This window comes from Syngnathoides biaculeatus, chromosome 5 (assembly GCF_019802595.1).
Source record: "Syngnathoides biaculeatus isolate LvHL_M chromosome 5, ASM1980259v1, whole genome shotgun sequence".
Taxonomy (NCBI): domain Eukaryota; kingdom Metazoa; phylum Chordata; class Actinopteri; order Syngnathiformes; family Syngnathidae; genus Syngnathoides; species Syngnathoides biaculeatus.
The window spans coordinates 23,527,935-23,546,732 of record NC_084644.1 but is presented as its reverse complement, the minus strand read 5'-3'; the positions used below and the strand labels follow the sequence as shown (position 1 = coordinate 23,546,732).

Here is an 18,798-nt window from a genome sequence, read left to right as displayed (position 1 = left end):
GGGTGTATGATATATAAGGTGTTAATGTAACCCTCTCCGATCTTTTTCTGTGACCCATTTTACCATAAGATTATTTGAAAAAGTCAATTAATTGAAAGACTCGTTTGCTTGTCTTCATTGTGTCACATAATGGAAAATGATTTATAACACTGGTCAAAATACCCCCCAGTTTTGTGTCAACACCCACGGACAGTCAACGGGTTAAAATTGTATAACAAGGTTGTATGGTGCCGGAACAAATGTATAAGTGACCGAGACTTTTCATTGAAGGTGAGATACAACAGCACAAGCCAGTGCCTTTAAACAGACACACGTTGGGTTCTGGGACCCACAATGGCCCGTTGGGTGCATTTGTAAATACACTGACGTGTATGAGCACGTAAGCTAACATGTTAGCTAGTTTTTATAGCTTTTACCTAGCCTCGTTTGTGTTTAGCTGGACTGTCAACCTTGCGAGCATAGTGTAAATGTTGTCTTGTGGCTATTTGAGTTGATTAAGATGATGCGTACAACTCACCCATTGGTTCAGGTTAGCTTCTTTACTAGTTCTATGGATTTTTCAACTGAAGTGGTAATCGACTGTGTAACTACTGACTTCATGGTCCTTTAGTAATACTGTGATACGATTAGCAGTGGTACAAAGTAGCGATGTCACGCTAAATCGAGTGATCGATCAACAGAATAATTGACAACCATTTTCTTAATCAAATATTCATTTATTTAGAGATATCGTTTAACTTAAAATTGTCCAAATCCTCTGATGTCAGCCTCCATAATTTCTGGAGTCTTTCAAGAAAACAGACTGATGATTAAAATGAGATATTTACAAACATCTTTTAGTAAAAAATAAACACATTTTCGAAACCTATTTTCTGATGTTTTATGGACCAAGGCTGTAATTCAACCACAGTCATTGTTTAATTTATTTTCTGTACCCCTTATCCTCACGAGGGTTTGCGGGCATTCTGGAGCCTATACCAGATGGTTCTAAGCGAGAAGCAGCGTATACCCTGAGCTGGTTACCAGCCAATCGCAGGGCACATATAAACAAACAAACAACCATTGGCACTCACATTCACACCTATGGACAATTCAGAGTCTTCAATTAACCTACCCTTTGTGACAAAAGAAAGTATATAGGAAGGTTTTGGTTAACACTTCATCCTTGAGGAATAAAATTCTTTTTAGTTTAAAATGTCTTGTTTTAATCAAGGTCACTATCCATACCATGGGCAAATGGTCCTGCTAGTACTGCTAATCCTTGCTCTCTTGGCTGCTGCTGGTCAAGTAGTCATTTTTCGTGCTGTGTTGGATCAGCTCTCTCCTATTCATTCCCTCATGGTCACTGTCCACCTCAGCATTGGCTCCTTTTGAGCTTCGGTTCTGGCGTCGCCTTGGATATCCGCGCAGCTCCTAGGGGCTAGGGTAATTGACAGCTTCCACAGACATCTTGTAAAGGGCGATATATTATCACTATAACTTTGCACATGTGCAGAAACTAACCTTGGTAAGTCCAAATGTTGTTGGGTTTATACAAAGACTAAAAATTGAGAAATATTTCAAAGTAAATGTTGTGTGGCAACATTGTGCTTTTTGTCAGAATGAAGTGAGTAGTGTGTTACTCTATTTGTTGTGATTCGAATCAAAAAATTCAGATTCGGCATTTGTTTTTGACTTGAATACAAACTTGAGTCACCACTCATTTGTGCATAGGCCTACATAATATCAAAAATACATACTGCATTATTCTATTTTAGAACATGTAATTTGCTCAAGTATTTATATTTCTGATAACTTTTTACATTAACTCCCTATATTTGAAATGTGTACTTTCTATTCCTGACTGTAAAATATGCTTGTTACTTTTTTCAACCCTCATGGACGATGACACAAAGTTAAAAAAAAAAAACCTCATTTGGAATAGAGTGGAATAGAGTTGAAGCCATTTCAGATCATAATGGACTGATTGAAGTCTTAAGGATGTATACGGCGGAAAAAACACACAGCACTGATGTGGTTTGTGTTGAATAATTTAACGTCTGAATATCGCTGTTTATGTAACATAGGTTCACAATGGTGTACTTTCTAGATGTATGATATTGATGACTTGCTTACTATTCTTTTTGTGTTGTTACAGGGCACAGTAAATAAATAAATTCTAACTGAATAGCAGTCTCTGTATTAAGTTATTTGCCGCCAACTTATGGCACCTGTAGGCAATTACAAATTCTTTTTAGGGGGGCGTCAATTGCACTTTTGCTGTTTGCTGCTGGGCTCAGTCCCTGTTTCTGAATACCGTTGTGGAGTCTGGAGTGGAATCTAAAAAAACTGAAGCTTCTTTTTTTTTCCCCTTCAGTCCTTATCATTATTAACTTTCTCGGCTTTTTTGTTGCTCAGTTCCCAATATTAGCAGAGCAATGGCAACACATTGTTTTGATGAGATAAAAGTCCATCTAAAATTAACTTCACTCTTCATTAAACATGAAATGTTTTTTTTTTTGTTCTTCTCCATAGGAGCATTAGACCAGTTGAGAAGAGGGAAACTGTTATGTGTTCTGAGTTTATTTTTAAGTGTTATTAAAATGCATATATAACTGACAAACTGAGTTAAAACATTTTTTACTTTTGCAATTAAGTATATTTCCCTTTTACAATTAAGTGTATTTCTTTGTTTTACACCAGTGTCTGTCCTTTTTCATGGGTACAGACGTGTGAGAACGTTTTGCCTTCTTTGACAGTAAATGTGGATTCTATAAGCCACTTAACTTGAAAGGTGGAACAGAATACCACAAGATAATGTGAATGCTAATGTTTGGATTTGTTTGTGTGGTGCAACAGCATCCTCCATGAACAACCTGAATGACCCTCCAAGATGGAACATTCAACCAGACCCAAGAGAAAGGGGGGAAGGAGGCACAGATGGCAACCAGTGGAACTATGCTCTGCTGGTGCCTATGCTGGGACTGGCTGCATTTCGTAAGTTAAACAAGCAAGTGTTCCATATTACAATGCCAGAGAAGACTGGTGGGATTGAAGTTAAATGCGGTTTTACAATGTTACAATGTACAAAGGCAGGATAATTTTGTGTGGCAGAATGTGAGTGACTACTGCGGAGCTCAACTAAAATGACTGAAAAAAAGGTGTACTGTACCCCAAAATGTATTTTTTCCCCCCCTCCTCAAAAAAAGATTTCAGTGGAAGCAGAGAAGAAAGTCATTCAAGTCAAAGTCGCTCTGCCTTGGTCAAAATACTCTAAAGGGTTGTTCACCAATGGTGCCATCAGAGAACGCTTTGACTTTTACCACCCGGAAAAACATGGAATATCATGGTGAATTGTCCTGCATCAAACCCGATAAAATATTAGACAAATTACAAAATTTTGTGTACGCACAATGGGCGGCACGGTGGATCAACTGGTAAAGTGTTGGCCTCACAGTTCTGAGATCCCGGGTTCAATCCCGGACCCTCCTATGTGGAGTTTGCATGTTCTCCCCGTGTCTGCGTGGGTTCCCTCCGGGCACTCCGGTTTCCTCACACATTCCAAAAACATGCAACATTAATTGGACACTCTAAATTGCCCCTTTGTGAGTGCGGCTGTTTGTCTCATTGTTCTCTGCGATTGGCTGGCAACCAGTTCAGGGTGTACCCTGCCTCCTGGCCGTTGACAGCTGGGATAGGCACCAGCACTCCCCGCGACCCTCCTGAGGATAAGCAGTGAAGAAAATGGACGGATGGATGTGTACGCAGATCATATGTGACGAACATACAGATGGAGCTCACCGTGTGTTCCGAGTACGAGTCTCTTTGCACAGTGCATTGTTCTTTTTCTTTTTTTATTGATGTCAACTTAATGTAGCTTTTTTGCTATATTGTGTTTATACATCATTTTTGTCACCATGCAACTGCTACTTACATATTGGCATTTGATTTTCTGAGTTTGGTAGGTTAGCGTCACACTTTTTGACTTCGAAGATTACTTTCTGTTGTAACATCTCAAGAAACATCCATTTTTTTTTTTAACAATTCTTAATGCTTATCATGTTCATGGTTACAAAATGCTATACCAGCTGACTTCAGGCAAAAAGCAGACGACACCCTGCACTGGTCACCACAGAGCACATATTGAGACAAAGAACCATCCACACTCTCATTCCCATTATACTGGGAACTGAACACTTGGTTTTCCACCGGCAGTCAAGTCAAGTGAAGGAACCACGACATCGTCAAGTGACTCTCTTAAAAACCCCCTAAAATGAGCAAAATATACACTTAAAGCTCGATGCTGACTGAGATAAAGTAAGTCTGTGATGCACGATGAAGGTTCTTGATATTTGTGTTCCATTAGTGATATAGCTTGGGTACATTCCTAATGTACAAAAGAGCAAATCTGATATGACAATAATCACTTTCACTATGTGTCATATGGCTCCATTAAGTTTTCATATTTATTCACATGGCCATTAAAGATTATTCTGAGATGTTTTTCGAAAAGCTGCACATAAATATTATTTCTCAAAGATGTTTGGGGACACTCGTGTAATTTTGACTCAATATCTCCAAATGAGTAATTACATCAGTGCAGCAGGTTTTAATTTTAAAATGAAGAGCAACGGAAGCTTCAAGACGAAGGCTTACAAACACCTTTTCTCTATTCAGGTTGGATCTGGACCCGGGAGTCTGAAAGAGAGATTGAGAAGGTCAAAACAAAGTATAACAAGGATGTGTTTTTGGTAAAAAGTGAGTTGGAGTCACGATACGAGGAGACATTAACAGAGAGGCGCCGAGCAGTGGCTGCCTTGGAGCTGGAGCTTGAGAAGGAGAGACAGAGGGTGAAGGGCTACAAGCAGGCCATGATCTCCCAGAGCCATCTTTTGGTAGAAGAACGGAAACGTTTACAGCAGGTAAACCGTTTTCCGCAAAGACTGTGTACATTTACGTATCTTGACGGAGACTGATCCATTGTATAATATTAATCAAAACCAGCCATTCATCCATTTTCTATAGTCCCAATTAGGGTCACAGAACAACTGATCCCTATTCCAGCTTCCTCACCTTCGCCGAGAAATGAGGTAGACCCTGGTAGGGTTGCAAGCCAACACTCAGCAGGGTACAAATAGATCATCATTTAAAACTTGTTGTAGGTAATTTAGAATCTTCAATTAGCCTTGCATGCTTATATTTGGAATATGGTGGAGTTTTTAGAGAGTTAGTGTGCAGGGAGACATGCAAACTCCAAACAGAAAAGCCTGAGCTGAGATTCAAACCCAGAACCCCAGAACTGTGAGGCAGATGTACTACCCATTTTGTACACCCATCAATAAAAACCATGTATGTAAGTGAGTGAGTGAGTGTCTTTCGGCTTGTTCTGTTAGGGGTCACCACAGCATGACATCTCAGATGAGCGCTCATATTAGTTTGGCACAGTTTTTAATGCCGGTTTCCCTTCCTGATGTAACCCCTTTTGGGGAGTAGAGGCCCCACTGAGATATGAACTCACGAGCCCTGGTTTACCAAACCAATGGTCGAACCACTGAGATATGGTGCCTCAATAAAAACATCTTAATTTAGGTGTCAATATAATCACAAAAGTTAAGATGAGACCCAGTCATCCCCAACATACAAATTATACAGAGCTGTAAAGTTATTTCTTTTACCAAGACGCTAACTTCTTTGCTAAGTGAGCTAAACGGAGCATCATCGCCACCTTGCGAAGGCAGACATAGTTTGCCTAACGATCAAATTGCAGTGATATTTCAATGATAAGTGTGAAGTAGTCAGTGACAATTATTTGTGTGTATCTCTCATCCACTAAACACCGTCATCTTCTTCACCAGGAGCGTGAGTGGTTGGAGAAAGAGAAACAAAGTTATATCAAGTCTGGAGCTGGAAAGGCTGTGCTGCATCAAGCCGTGGAACAACAGACTGAGTGGTTCCAGAGAGCCATCGCCACACTGCGAGAGCTCGAGGCTCAACTTGTGGAGCGTCAGAATGCCTACTGTTCTCTATTCCTGCCTCGAGACAAGCGCCTGGAGATGGAGAGAAACATGCTGCTGAAGGCCGTCAAAGACCCTGTCACGGATGACCTTGATCTAGAGGCCGATCTAAAAGATATTTTTAATAGGGATAAGCATTGTGCGAACTTGATGAACATGGATAAGAAAAAGAACGGAAGTCTCATGTGGGTGTATCTGAAGTACTGGCACTTGCATGTCACTGTTCAGAAACACATGAGAACTGAGGCGGCCATTCGAGGGGAAGACATTGAGCCATCAAAAAAATGATGACAAGATGCGGCAATGATTTCCTTTCGACTTGTGGATCACAACTGGAATATGCATGAAGTTCTGATCTAGATGTTTAGATAATACATTTTGTCACATTATTTAAATATGCTTCAAAGGGAGTTCTAAATTTAAGATTCCCCAAATAATAAGACTCCTTATCTTAAATGCACTCAGATGATATCCACATTGGATGCACAATCAGATCTTAAAATCTAATATTCTTTTGTCAGTGTGTGTGTGTGTGTGTGATTATCTAATTTTCTGTTTGTGCCATGGAATCTAATGTTAATATCCTGACTCTTTGTTCATCTTAATGCAATGAACTTTGGATATCAACATTTAGTTAGATTCTGCTTGATTTAGTTATTTTACCATGAAATTGAGTGAAATGTGCCGATGCTTATTCCTCTCAAGCTCAGTGAATCTCCCTTTCAGAGCCTGCTAAGCTTTCATTCATGATACTTCACAGAAGATGATGCCTCTAATTGATCAATTGGGCAAGTATCAGATGAGTGCACAAAGAGCTTATTTGGTGAACACGACGGCTGAAGTAACACTTCAACCTACATACAAAGAAAATGTGAAGTTGCCATTTTCTTATCACAACATAATTACGTTTTAGTTCTGGCAATATTCTGGTGAGTGCTTGATTTTGTGTTCAGATGCACAGATTTTACACACAATAAAGCCTTTGTGTGGGAATACGATATATTTGAGTATCTGTTTTTTCTATATTCTTTGATTAAAAAGGGGGTTGAGAGCTACCCTGTTACCGTTTGCCTTGGCGTGCAGTACATTAGTACGATGTACAGTATATAAAATAGGTTACATCATGAGCTCTATTTTAAGAGAAATCAATTTATCCTTCTGGGGGAAAATCCATTCACTTATGTATTTATTTTGTCCACATACGAAGCACAATTCCAACACAGATGGTCCTTTTCGTCTTTGGCCCAGTCCACAATTACCAAAAACCATTTGAAATTTGGACTCATCATCATACAGTACACTTTTGCGTTTTGCGTCAGTCATCACAGATAAGCTTGGGCACTGGCAAGCTGGTGTAATTACATGTTAAATAATATAACTTGTACTTTGCACAGTAGAGTTTTTTAAATTTAAAAGAAAATAATCAACTTAGATATTACTGTATAATAGAAAATAAAGTAAATGAAAACAGCGTGTGCTGGCACCCGTCCCTAATATTTGGTTCGACACCTTTTACCTCAGCAATGACAGCATCCAAATCTTACTTCTATCCATCTAACATCTTTTTTGCTCTTCTCTGGTGCTATTTCCTTCCACTCTTCCTTTGCAATTTGTTCAATCTCTTGAACATTTGGAGGTTTATTTTCCACAGCGGCAGATTTCAGCTCCCCCAAAGATTTGCAGTTGGACTGAGATCAGGACTCATTGCAGTCCATTTCTTCCTGTTCACCCATTCCTGTGTGCTTTTGATGTGTAGTGTGGGTCTTTGTTTTGCTAGAGGACCCTTGATCTTCCCTTAAAACCAGCATTTCTTATCACTGGCTAAAACAGTTTGCTCTAAAATCTCTTGATAATTTTCCAATTTTATGATACCTATGATACAGTCAAGCCCTCCAGTATCAGATACGCCAGAGCAAACCCACACCATTATGAATCCTTCACCACGCTTGACTGTTGGTAATGTTCTTTTCCCTAAAGGTTTCATTGCACTGTAAAGTTTGCATGCATAGCTAAAGAGGTCTATTTTTCATCTGTCAATGAAATAGTCTCATTTTCTCTTTAGTATCAAACAAGTTCTCTACAAAAAAAATGTCTCAACTTGATTCATTTTCTTCAGCTGTTCCATATTTAGAACTTAAACATCATGGGTGCCAATAATGATGAGCAAATGATGACTGATCACTACTTCTGTTTGATCCAGTTTTGGAATTGGTTGCGTCTGTGAAGAAGACCCGCTTGAGAGCACACACACTTGTTGATTGTGGTTGCTCAGGAGCAGAGATGTAAGTAGAGACCTTCACTAGTGAAGTAGATAACCTTAAGAAATTCATATAACCTGATTTCAGGCCTCGCAGCTGAAAAACATCAATTCGGGAATTCTTGGAGGATTTTAACATTTCACAAATTTACTGAGGCACCACTGAACCTTAATAATTCCCAAAATACTAAAAAATGTTAGTTTGGTAAGACATGGGACCAGGATCGTCTGATGAATCAAGAGTCACACGCATTTCATGATGCTTTTTGGTCTGGCTGCTTAAAAACAGATTTGAATGTTTTGATATTATCGATTGTAGATGGTGAACACACAAAATTATGTGCTTCTTCATAGAACACTCACCAATGACCATAAAAGTGTGAAGGTTTGCGTGACTACGGTAACTGCCATCTGTGATTGGCTCGCAATCACTCCAGGTTCAAACTCACTTCACCTAGGACAATAACAGACACAATTTTACGACAAAAGATGGATGTTCAAATGACGGTTTTATTGCCCCCCCCCACAATATAAATTTATTAAACAGAATAATTCAGTCACTGCTGTACACATATATTCCAGCATAGGCAAACCAAATGTTGCTAAACTGTGTGCCTGCAGAAACATAGCAAGCCAAATCATAGAGCAACAGACAATAGCACATCAGTCAGTGTGCATTAAAATGAAGGCGTGTTCTCCATACAGCCAGAATACGCAAGCATTACTGGCTGAACCAGGCTGGCCGCTTCCTGGGTCTCTCCACTATTCTCTTGTCTTTGTCCTGCTCGCTCGGCGTTTCATCCGCGTACAAGACAACGGTCTCCACTGTTGGGGCACCGAGAGGACCACCCTCCATTGCTTTAATTTGATGACGGATTAGAGCAGTCTCCTTGCACACTTTAGCATAACAGAAGCCACACAGGATGTGTTTCTGCTTCAAGTGGCCGCACTCTGGACATGGCTCAATGTTTAGCTGAAGGAGAGATGAATAAGGTGAATGTTTTAGCCAAGGATACATTTATTGGGCACTCACGCTGGACACCAACATCATTTGAGGACTTTCAATACAAGAGATTGTTCTAAAATTATGTATTTACAAATAAAAGTTTGTTGACAGTTAATATTTGCAGTGTCAACTGCACATTAAAAAATATTTGGTGTTGTACGAGTAACACTGTTCTCTAACCTTGCCTATGCAGTGCAGACATACGCTTCCTTAACTACATCCACAAAAATAAACATTGTATTGGATGTCGTTAGATTGTACAGCAGTACCTAATGGTGTTGGTGGCGTTTATGTAGATTGATTCAAAATTGTCTATCGGTGTGAATGTGATTGTAAATCATTGTGACCTGCAACTCCTGGGTGTACTTCAGAACTGCAACCCGAATGAGGCCAAGCTTTATAAAGAAGTGGATGGATGCTTTATACATTACAATATAAAAACATGTTTTATGGGCCAAAGAGATAACACACGCTGACAAAGCGATGTAGCTGCTGGTGTTTTCAAGCAAATGTTTGTTTTAAAGTTGACTGTGTGTGTGTGTGTGTGGTGGTGTTTGCACCTTGACTTTGATAAGTTTGCTCTCTGCCCTCCTCCTTGTTCGGTTGACCTCGATAGTGCGCCTCTTCTTCGGTGCGGCCATCCACAATATGCTGTCCAGAACACCGGGGGGTCGCTCCCAGCGCGGACCCTCCTCTAGTTGCTGCTCCTCGATATGAGGCAGCAGGCTAGGTCCATTAACTGCTAGAGCTGGAACTGCAAAGACATTTCGCATCACCGAGCAGCCATACTTTGAGAGACAACACGCTGTAAGAAAACATCATGTTACTGTGTCGCGGGATAAACTCACCCAGCTGTCGTTCTATTCCTCCTCCCTGCATGAGTCTATTCTGGAGGTGTAGCAAGGAGCATCTTAAACTGTGCAATAATGCAGCCAAATTCATCATATCTTCCGCGTTGCGTTCCTTCTAAACAAGCCTAAATGCTCACGGTCATTGATATTGTCGTCACTAAAGTGCGACAGGTATTTTTTCTTCTGTTTCATTTTGGCCACACAGTTTAAACGTCATTGCCCTCTAGTGGGGAACAAATGAGATCGCTACATGACTCATCTTTAATTTTTAAAACGAATAATTGGCTTGAATATTATGTCTTTTCGGCGTTTATCAATTTAGAATATTTTTTTTATCGCAAAGTTACATTTAATTTAAATTTCAAATTCAAGCTATTCTTGTAAAATTTAATTGGATTTTTTTTCAGTGGTAAATATTTCACAATTCCACAAAAAAATGCACGATAGGTTTATTGAAAACTTTTGTTTGAAGGTGTGAATGTTATGCGAATGGTCGTTTATATGTGCCTGGCAACCACTTCAGGGTGTATCATGTCCGCTGCCAGATGACAGCCGGTGCTCCAGCACTTATGTTACCCTCGTGAGGATAAGCGGCGGAAGTAAGTCTTCTTCTTTTCCTTTCGGCTTGTCCCGACAGGGGTCGCCACAGCGTGTCATCTTTTGCCATCTTAGCCTATCTCCTGCATCTTCCTCTCTAACCCCAACTGCCCTCATGTCTTCCCTCACCACATCCATAAACCTTCTCTTTGGTCTTCCTCTCGCTCTTTTGCCTGGGAGCTCCATCCTCAGCATCCTTCCACCGATGTACTGACTCTCTCGCCTCTGAACATGTCCAAACCATCGAAGTCTGCTCTCTCGAATCTTGTCTCCAAAACATCCAGCTTTGGCTGTCCCTCTAATGAGCTCATTTCTAATCCTATCCAACCTGGTCACTCCGAGCGAGAACCTCAACATCGTCATTTCTGCCACCTCCAGTTCAGCTTCCTGTTGTTTCTTCAGTGCCACCGTCTCTAATCCGTACATCATGGCCGTCCTCACCACTGTTTTGTAAACTTTGCCCTTCATCCGAGCAGACACTCTTCTGTCACACAACACACCAGACACCTTTCGCCAGCTGTTCCAACCTGCTTGGCCCCGTTTCTTCACTTCCTGACCACACTCTCCATTGCTCTGTATTGTTGACCCCAAGTATTTGAAGTCGTCCACCCTCGCTATCTCTTCTCCCTGTAGCCTCACTCTTCCCCCTCCACTTTTCTCATTCATGCACATATATTCTGTTTTACTTTGGCTAATCTTCATTCCTCTCCTTTCCAGTGCATGTCTCCATCTTTCTAATTGTTTCTCTGCCTGCTTCCTGCTTTCACTGCATATCACAACATCATCTGCGAACATCATGGTCCAAGGGGATTCCAGTCTAACCTCATCTGTCAGCCCATCAATTACCACTGCAAACAGGAAGGGGCTCAGAGCTGATCCCTGATGCAGTCCCACCTCCACCTTAAATTCCTCTGTCACACCTAAGGCACACCTCACCATTGTTCTGCTGTCCTCATACATGTCCTGTAGTATTCTCACATATTTCTCCACCACACCAGAGTTGCGCATGCAGTACCACAGTTCCTCTCTTGGTACTCTCTCATAGGCTTTCTCTAGATCCACAAAGACACAATGTAGCTCCTTCTGACCTTCTCTGTACTTTTCCACGAGCATCCTCAAGGCAAATAATGCATCTGTGGTACTCTGTCTAGGCATGAAACCATACTGTTGCTCGCAGATACTTACTTCTGTCCTGAGTCTAGCCTCCACTACTCTTTCCCATAACTTCATTGTGTGGCTCATCAACTTTATTCCTCTATAGTTCCCACAGCTCTGAACATCCCCTTTCTTCTTAAAAATGGGAACTAGAACACTTTTCCTCCATTCTTCAGGCATCTTTTCGCCCGCTAGTATTCTGTTGAATAAGTTGGTCAAAAACTCCACAGCCATCTCTCCAAATTGCTTCCATACCTCCACCGGTATGTCATCAGGACCAACTCCCTTTCCATTTTTCATCCTTTGTAGTGCTTTTCTGACTTCGCCCTTAGTAATCATTGCCACTTCCCGGTCCTTCACACAAGCCTCTTCAACTCTTCCTTCTCTCTCATTTTCTTCATTCATCAACTTCTCAAAGTATTCTTTCCATCTTTTTAGCACACTACTGGCACCAGTCAACACATTTCCATCTCTATCCTTAATCACCCTTACCTGCTGCACCTCCTTCCCATCTCTATCCCTCTGTCTGACCAACCTGTAGAGATCCTTTTCTCCTTCTTTCGTGTCCAACCTGGTGTACATGTCTTCATATGCCTCTTGTTTAGCCTTTGACACCTCTACCTTTGCCCTACGACCCATCTCAATGTATTCTTTATGCCTCGCCTCAGTCCTCTCCGTGTCCCACTTCTTCTTTGCTAATCTCTTACCTTGGATGACTTCTTGTATTTTGGGGTTCCACCACCAAGTCTCCTTCTCCCCTTTCCTACCAAAAGACGCACCAAATACTCTCCTGCCTGTCTCTCTGATTACCTTGGCTGTCATTGTCCAGTCTTCCGGGAGCTTCTGCTGTCCACCGAGAGCCTGTCTCACCTCTTTCCGAAAGGCCGCACAACATTCTTCCTTTCTCAGCTTCCACCACATGGTTCTCTGCTCTACCTTTGTCTTCTTAATCTTCCTACCCACCACCAGAGTCATCCTACACACTACCATCCTATGCTGTCGAGCTACACTCTCGCCTACCACTACTTTACAGTCAGTGACCTCCTTCAGATTACATCGTCTGCACAAAATATAATCCACCTACGTGCTTCTGCCTCTGCTCTTGAAGGTCACTATATGTTCCTCCCTCTTCTGGAAATAAGTGTTCACTACAGCCATCTCCATCCTTTTTGCAAAGTCCACCACCATCTGTCCCTCAGAGTTCCTTTCCTGGATGCCATACTTACCCATCACTTCTTCATCACCCCTTTTTCCTTTACCAATATGTCCATTACAATCTGCACCAATCACAACTCTCTCCCTGTCTGGGATGCTCAGAACTACTTCATCTAGTTCCTTCCAGAATTTCTCTTTCAACTCTAGGTCACATCCTACCTGTGGGGCATGGCAGCTAACCACATTATACATAACACCCTCAATTTCAAATTTTAGTCCCATCACTCAATCAGATACTCTTTTCATCTCCAAGACATTCTTAGCCATCTCTTCCTTTAAAATAACCCCTACTCCATTTCTCTTCCCATCTACTCCGTGGTAGAATAATTTAAACCCTGCTCCTAAACTTCTAGCCTTACTACCTTTCCACCTGCTCTCTTGGATGCACAGAATATCAACCTTTCTCCTAATCATCATGTCAACCAACTCCTGAGCTTTTCCTGTCATAGTCCCAACATTCAAGGTCCCAACACTCAGTTGTAGGCTCTGTGCATTCCTCTTTTTCTTCTGACGCTGGATCCGGTTTCCTCCTCTTCTTTGTCTTCGACGCGAAGCAGCGGAAGTAAGTATATAGTATATATATTGGACACACATTGTTTTCATCAATGACGTAGAATAAAATGTTTACGTATGTCGCGTCATTGGTTTTCATGAGGCGGCATGGTGGTTTAGCTGGAAAGCGTTGGCCTCACAGTTCTGAGGTCCTGTGTTCAATCCCGTCCCCGCTTGTGTGGAGTTTGCATGTTCTTCCCGTGCCTGGGTGGGTTTTCTCCGTGCACTCCGGTTTCCGCCCACATAATAATTGGACACTCTAAAATACCCCTAGGTGTGATTGTGAGTGCAGCTGTTTGTCTCCATGTGTCCTGCGATTAGCTGGCAACAAGTTCAGGGTGTACCCGTTCCCTGCCCGTTGACAGCTGGGATAGCCTCCTGGATGGTTTTCATGATCAACTCGCAATCCGTTGTGGGGAAACATTTCTAGGTGGCAGTGTTGTCAATATTGTTTTGTTGGCCGACTCACAACATAGAAGAAGAAAAGGAACATGGCGGAACGCGGATACAGTTTCTCTTTGACCACATTTAGGTAAACTGAATAAAATAATCATTTACTTAAAGGTATTCGATAATTGGGCTGTTTACAGCGAGTGTTGTTAAATTCCGGTGAATAAAAATGCATGTTGATTTAATGTTGGTAGCTTTGGCATCTGATGTTGTCGAGCACTGTCATTACTTGGATGTGCAATGAATCAGCTACAAATACGATTAGCATGTTGCTAACCAGTTTTATTTGTGATGTACGGAAACTAAATTGATCAATACAACATTAACAGGTTCAGTATATTAGTTGTACTGGCCATTCTCCCATATTATTTTGCGACTATCTAACCATTTAATAGATTAAATAAGTCTTGAGGTTTTGCTTTCACATATGACGGTCACCAACTGCGGGAGTGACTTTGTCTACCTTTAACTTTGCTTCCCTCCGTAATCATATATAATTTTAATGCAGCGTCTGCCTGTCTTTTCACAGCCCTTCTGGTAAACTGGTACAGATTGAATATGCACTAGCTGCTGTCGCTGCTGGAGCCCCTTCAGTCGGTATTAAAGGTAACGATTAAATGGAGGTAAATTATGTGCCACCACGATTCGAATTAAAATTCACGTTGTAAAATTCATTGTTATTTTAAAGTGATGACATTTTCAATTGCTGTATTTCAGTTTAACTTTTCAATGTAACCAAATTTGCCATGTAAAAAATTCAACCTTTAAAATTCAAATGCAATATTTTCAGTCTCCTGAGATTCAACTGACTACACTGAATACAAATTCACCGTCTAAATTCAGTGTTAAGAAGGCAGGGTTACATCAGGTCAAAACCCAACACCCAGCCAATCCAGTTATCCTTTCTTAGTATGTGACATCAGGTGACCAGTTGAATCTCAGGAGACTGAAAATATTGAGTTTGAATTCTATAGGTTTATTTTTTTTCTTTTTAATGGTGAATTTGTTAACATTGAAAAGTTAAATGAAATACTGCAATTGAAAATTTGATCATTTTGAAATTTTTCAGTGGCATTTTTAATTTGAATCCTGGTGGCACATATTTACTTCCATACGATTACCCTTCAATTTCAAGAGTTAACTTAAGTGGTGAAACAACTACCAGTATGTGACTAAACAATGATTCAGTCAAATTTCAAGTCAGGTTACCTTTCATTGTGAATTCAACTGAACATGCAGTTTTCAACAGGGGCATGAGTGTTAAAAGTAGCATTGGTGTTTGTAATACATCTTTAGCATCCATTTTTTTTCATAATTCTCGTAAATGCTGATGAACAGTCTAGCTCAAGATGTTGAGGGCTGATTGCTTTCCCATATTTTTCCAGCTTCCAACGGAGTTGTCCTGGCAACAGAAAAGAAACAGAAGTCTATTCTGTATGATGAGCAGAGTGTTCACAAAGTAGAGCCCATCACCAAGCATATAGGCATGGTGTACAGTGGCATGGGGCCTGACTACAGGTGGGGGTTATCAACTTTTCACCTGTGCAAATAGCAGTTATTTGAGTTAAATGTAATTATTTCACTTCTTCCGTACTTACATAAAAAGTTAATAAATGTGGCATTTCCAGGGTTTTGGTCCGACGAGCCAGGAAGTTGGCACAACAGTACTTCCTTGTATACCAAGAACCAATCCCCACTGGCCAGCTTGTACAGCGAGTGGCATCTGTAATGCAGGAATACACACAGTCTGGGTGGGTGACACTTCGGTTTATCATTGACCATTACTTACTTGGGATGTGATCATTCACCATGAACTATCATGTTAATGGGTGTTGCATAGACCTGCCGAACACCAAGGCATGTGGCAAAATGCGGCTGACTCTCTTTATTGGTTGATTGCTGCACACCAAGCAAAGCATTTACCAGCAGGATGTAATAGAAAGCTCGAATCCTGTACTGTATAGGGTTTTGAGGCTCCGAATACAATATAATGTACTGTATTTTTTTTTTTTTCAATTGAACCATAAAAACTTGTCACAATTATGGAGGAACAAGTGGATTACCGCAAAGAAAGCAAATGAGGAAGTGTGGATGTTTTGAGAGGTTGTTGCCAATAATCAATGGCCCCATTTGCTAATACACATTCACAACATTTGGTGAGATATTCTGTGCTTTGCTCTGTAACCGCAGGTGTAGAGTATAAAGTACTTTTGTAAAACAATCTAAGCTCCACAGGCACACAGCGGCAGCTGCTTGGGTGCTTGGGGCTCGCTTACGCTTAAAATCTGTAAATTTATTTTGGGGTGCTCGTGCATTTTTGATTGACTGCTCACACCAGCGTAGATCAGCCTCACAGTTCAGAGGACCCGGGGTCCAAATCCCGTCGGTCCTATTTGGAGTTTAAATGTTGTCCCCATCCCTTGCCTGAGTGAGTTTTCTCTGGGTACTCACAGGTTTCCTTCCACACCCGCCAATATGTGTGGTATGTTAATTGAAGACTAAATTGTTTTTAGGTGTGAATGTGATTGCAAGTAGTTATTATCCTTGCTATTGGCTAGTGACCAGTTCAGGGTGTACGCCGCCACCTGCCCAAAGTCATCTGGCATAAGCTCCAGCACCCTAATGAGGATTAGTGCAAAGGAAAATGGATGGATGGCTGTCAACCATTGAGATTGCAATGATTCACTGGCGATTTTCAATTTGAATTAGCCTAAAACCAGTGGCAGACGGTTGGCCAATCATTAAAACCAATTGCTAAACTTTGCACATTGTGTGACATTCGGTTTTGGCCACGTCGTTGGGTGTGCCTTACACTGATCATTGGCCATTAACTGTTTTAGGATACATTGTCTCACTCAATGTGATATTTTGTTTTCCCTCCTTTTCTCTGCAGCGGCGTGCGTCCATTTGGGGTGTCATTGTTGATAGCTGGATGGGATGAAGACCAGCCCTACTTGTTCCAATCAGATCCCTCAGTATGTTCAGTTTGTCATTTTATTGAGACTTGACTAACACCCTCATCCGTCTCATTGATCGTATTTGTAATAAGTAGTTGTCACTAGAGTGTGTTGATCCAAAATGTAATTCCCCAATTCATTTTATAACTCAGGATTTTAAAACTTAATTCAGCATCAATGTCTCACTGGTATAATTGTATATATGATCACTTGCTATCTTCCATATTATATATGGGATATAAGAGTAACAATTGTATAACTGACTTCTTCCCCATTTCAGGGGGCATATTTTGCATGGAAAGCCACAGCGATGGGAAAGAACTACGTTAACGGAAAAACATTCCTTGAGAAAAGGTAGCTTGCTTCATACTCAAGTTATATGGTCATTTGGATTTTGTGACCAGTTATATCTCACAGCAACAATACGCTATGTTTCCCAAGTTGAACCAGATGGATTTACATACAAGAGGCGAAAAAGTTCTTGTTTTTCCATTGACTTTACAATCTGCACCTGGATGTGCACATGTACGAAAAAGTATTACAACCCAAAGTTCACAACCGATACTATAATTCTAATGCACTTTAATCTAATTTTGAACTCATGTAACAACATTACCCTCTTTTGGTCTCTCTCTCTCTCCACACACACACACACACACACACACACACACACACCACACACACACACACACACACACACACACACACACACACACACACACACACACACACGCGCACGCACACACAATCGCATATATTTTAATGTAAAAATTGTGACATCAGCACCCATGTTGTCACTTTACAATCTAAAAATACTGATCACTAATGCTCCTTTTATTTGACTACATTTTGACCACTATATCTATTGATAATTGATGTGGGAAATCCCTTTTTCTTCATTTTTCGTCATCTTGAGAAAGTTACCACCTTGTAGTCTACAGGATTGATGTTTGATTAAATTTCATTCTCCAGGTATAACAATGATTTAGAATTGGAAGATGCCATCCACACAGCCATCCTGACATTAAAGGTATTTTCCTGGTTATGAATGTCCATAAAAAGAATATTCTGTCATTCACATGCACGCCATTTACTGTTTGATTACAGGAGAGTTTTGAAGGTCAGATGACTGAGGAGAACATCGAGGTTGGCATCTGCAACGAGGCCGGCTTTAAGAGACTCACCCCGGCAGAAGTGAAAGACTACCTGGCAGCCATTGCATGAGCACTCAATGCTCATGTCAATATTTAGACACAAAAATGTAGTAGCCAGCAACTGCATAAAACATATTCCTCTATAAAGTGACCTTTTATGTCATTTCTAAGATGATAAAATGTTTTGGGGATTTATATACTGACTAAAAGCTGTGTGCAAGTAATAATTAGGGTGTCCTCCTCAACTCAAATTGCTATATGATAACCCATTGACAATAAAAAGTTTTCTCATACTACTTTTATTCGCCTAATTGGCAGTGTTATGGGATACACGTAAAATGTGATGGTTGGCTACTGCATGCCTACTTATGTGGTGATCTCTTAAGTAAAACCTCTTCCACTGACAGCAGATATCCCTCGACTCATAAGTCAACCGAAGTCGGCATGATCAAGATGCTTGATATTAGCCCTCTTCAACATAAGGTTGCGTGTCTAGCAGTTTTAAGAAATGTCCCTCTTTTTTTTTTTTTTTCATTTTTTTACTAGGAAGGATTCCGTTTGTATTTCCTCTTGTGTTAATCGGTTATTCATTTAAATAAAACTTAAAAAGA

At 40.7% G+C, this 18,798-nt stretch overlaps 3 protein-coding genes across 6 annotated transcripts; 2 read left to right on the top strand and 1 right to left on the bottom strand.

Moving 5' to 3' along the window:
• Positions 1-128: 128 nt before the first annotated feature.
• Positions 129-6,991, top strand: ccdc127a (coiled-coil domain containing 127a). 4 transcript variants are annotated; one of them, XM_061819929.1, is made up of 4 exons: positions 129-270; positions 2,839-2,976; positions 4,657-4,901; positions 5,835-6,991. In XM_061819929.1, exons 2-4 carry the CDS (start codon positions 2,847-2,849, stop codon positions 6,279-6,281), a joined length of 822 nt encoding a protein of 273 aa, XP_061675913.1. In that variant the 5' UTR covers positions 129-270; positions 2,839-2,846; the 3' UTR covers positions 6,282-6,991. The 4 variants fall into 4 exon arrangements, with proteins under 4 accessions (XP_061675913.1, XP_061675915.1, XP_061675916.1 ...); XM_061819931.1 differs by lacking the exon at positions 129-270 and adding an exon at positions 290-379; XM_061819932.1 differs by lacking the exon at positions 129-270 and adding an exon at positions 449-529.
• A 1,749-nt stretch (positions 6,992-8,740) lies between these two features.
• Positions 8,741-10,292, bottom strand: mrpl32 (mitochondrial ribosomal protein L32). Its single transcript, XM_061820794.1, has 3 exons — positions 10,105-10,292; positions 9,817-10,010; positions 8,741-9,223 (listed from the first exon to the last, which is right to left on the bottom strand). Exons 1-3 carry the CDS (start codon positions 10,199-10,201, stop codon positions 8,972-8,974), a joined length of 543 nt encoding a protein of 180 aa, XP_061676778.1. The 5' UTR covers positions 10,202-10,292; the 3' UTR covers positions 8,741-8,971.
• Positions 10,293-13,941: 3,649 nt separating this feature from the next.
• Positions 13,942-18,746, top strand: LOC133501210 (proteasome subunit alpha type-2). Its single transcript, XM_061820793.1, has 8 exons — positions 13,942-14,158; positions 14,606-14,682; positions 15,462-15,594; positions 15,705-15,827; positions 16,970-17,051; positions 17,314-17,387; positions 18,006-18,063; positions 18,141-18,746. The coding sequence occupies exons 1-8, from the start codon at positions 14,118-14,120 to the stop codon at positions 18,255-18,257; spliced, it is 705 nt and encodes a 234-aa protein (XP_061676777.1). The 5' UTR covers positions 13,942-14,117; the 3' UTR covers positions 18,258-18,746.
• The last annotated feature ends 52 nt before the right edge of the window (positions 18,747-18,798 follow it).

Bases quoted from the DNA above. Each gene is read 5' to 3' on its own strand.
- mrpl32 (XM_061820794.1), bottom strand. From the start codon at position 10,201: ATGATGAATTTGGCTGCATTATTGCACAGTTTAAGATGCTCCTTGCTA. The intron at 10,011-10,104 runs GTGAGTTTATCC...ATGTCTTTGCAG, and splicing joins AGGAATAGAACGACAGCTGG to TTCCAGCTCTAGCAGTTAAT. The intron at 9,224-9,816 runs GTGCAAACACCA...TCTCTCCTTCAG, and splicing joins GCAAACTTATCAAAGTCAAG to CTAAACATTGAGCCATGTCC.
- ccdc127a (XM_061819929.1), top strand. From the start codon at position 2,847: ATGAACAACCTGAATGACCCTCCAAGATGGAACATTCAACCAGACCCA. The intron at 2,977-4,656 runs GTAAGTTAAACA...TTCTCTATTCAG, and splicing joins GCTGGGACTGGCTGCATTTC to GTTGGATCTGGACCCGGGAG. The intron at 4,902-5,834 runs GTAAACCGTTTT...CTTCTTCACCAG, and splicing joins AACGGAAACGTTTACAGCAG to GAGCGTGAGTGGTTGGAGAA.
- LOC133501210 (XM_061820793.1), top strand. From the start codon at position 14,118: ATGGCGGAACGCGGATACAGTTTCTCTTTGACCACATTTAG. The intron at 14,159-14,605 runs GTAAACTGAATA...GTCTTTTCACAG, and splicing joins TTCTCTTTGACCACATTTAG to CCCTTCTGGTAAACTGGTAC. The intron at 15,595-15,704 runs GTGGGGGTTATC...TGGCATTTCCAG, and splicing joins GGCATGGGGCCTGACTACAG to GGTTTTGGTCCGACGAGCCA.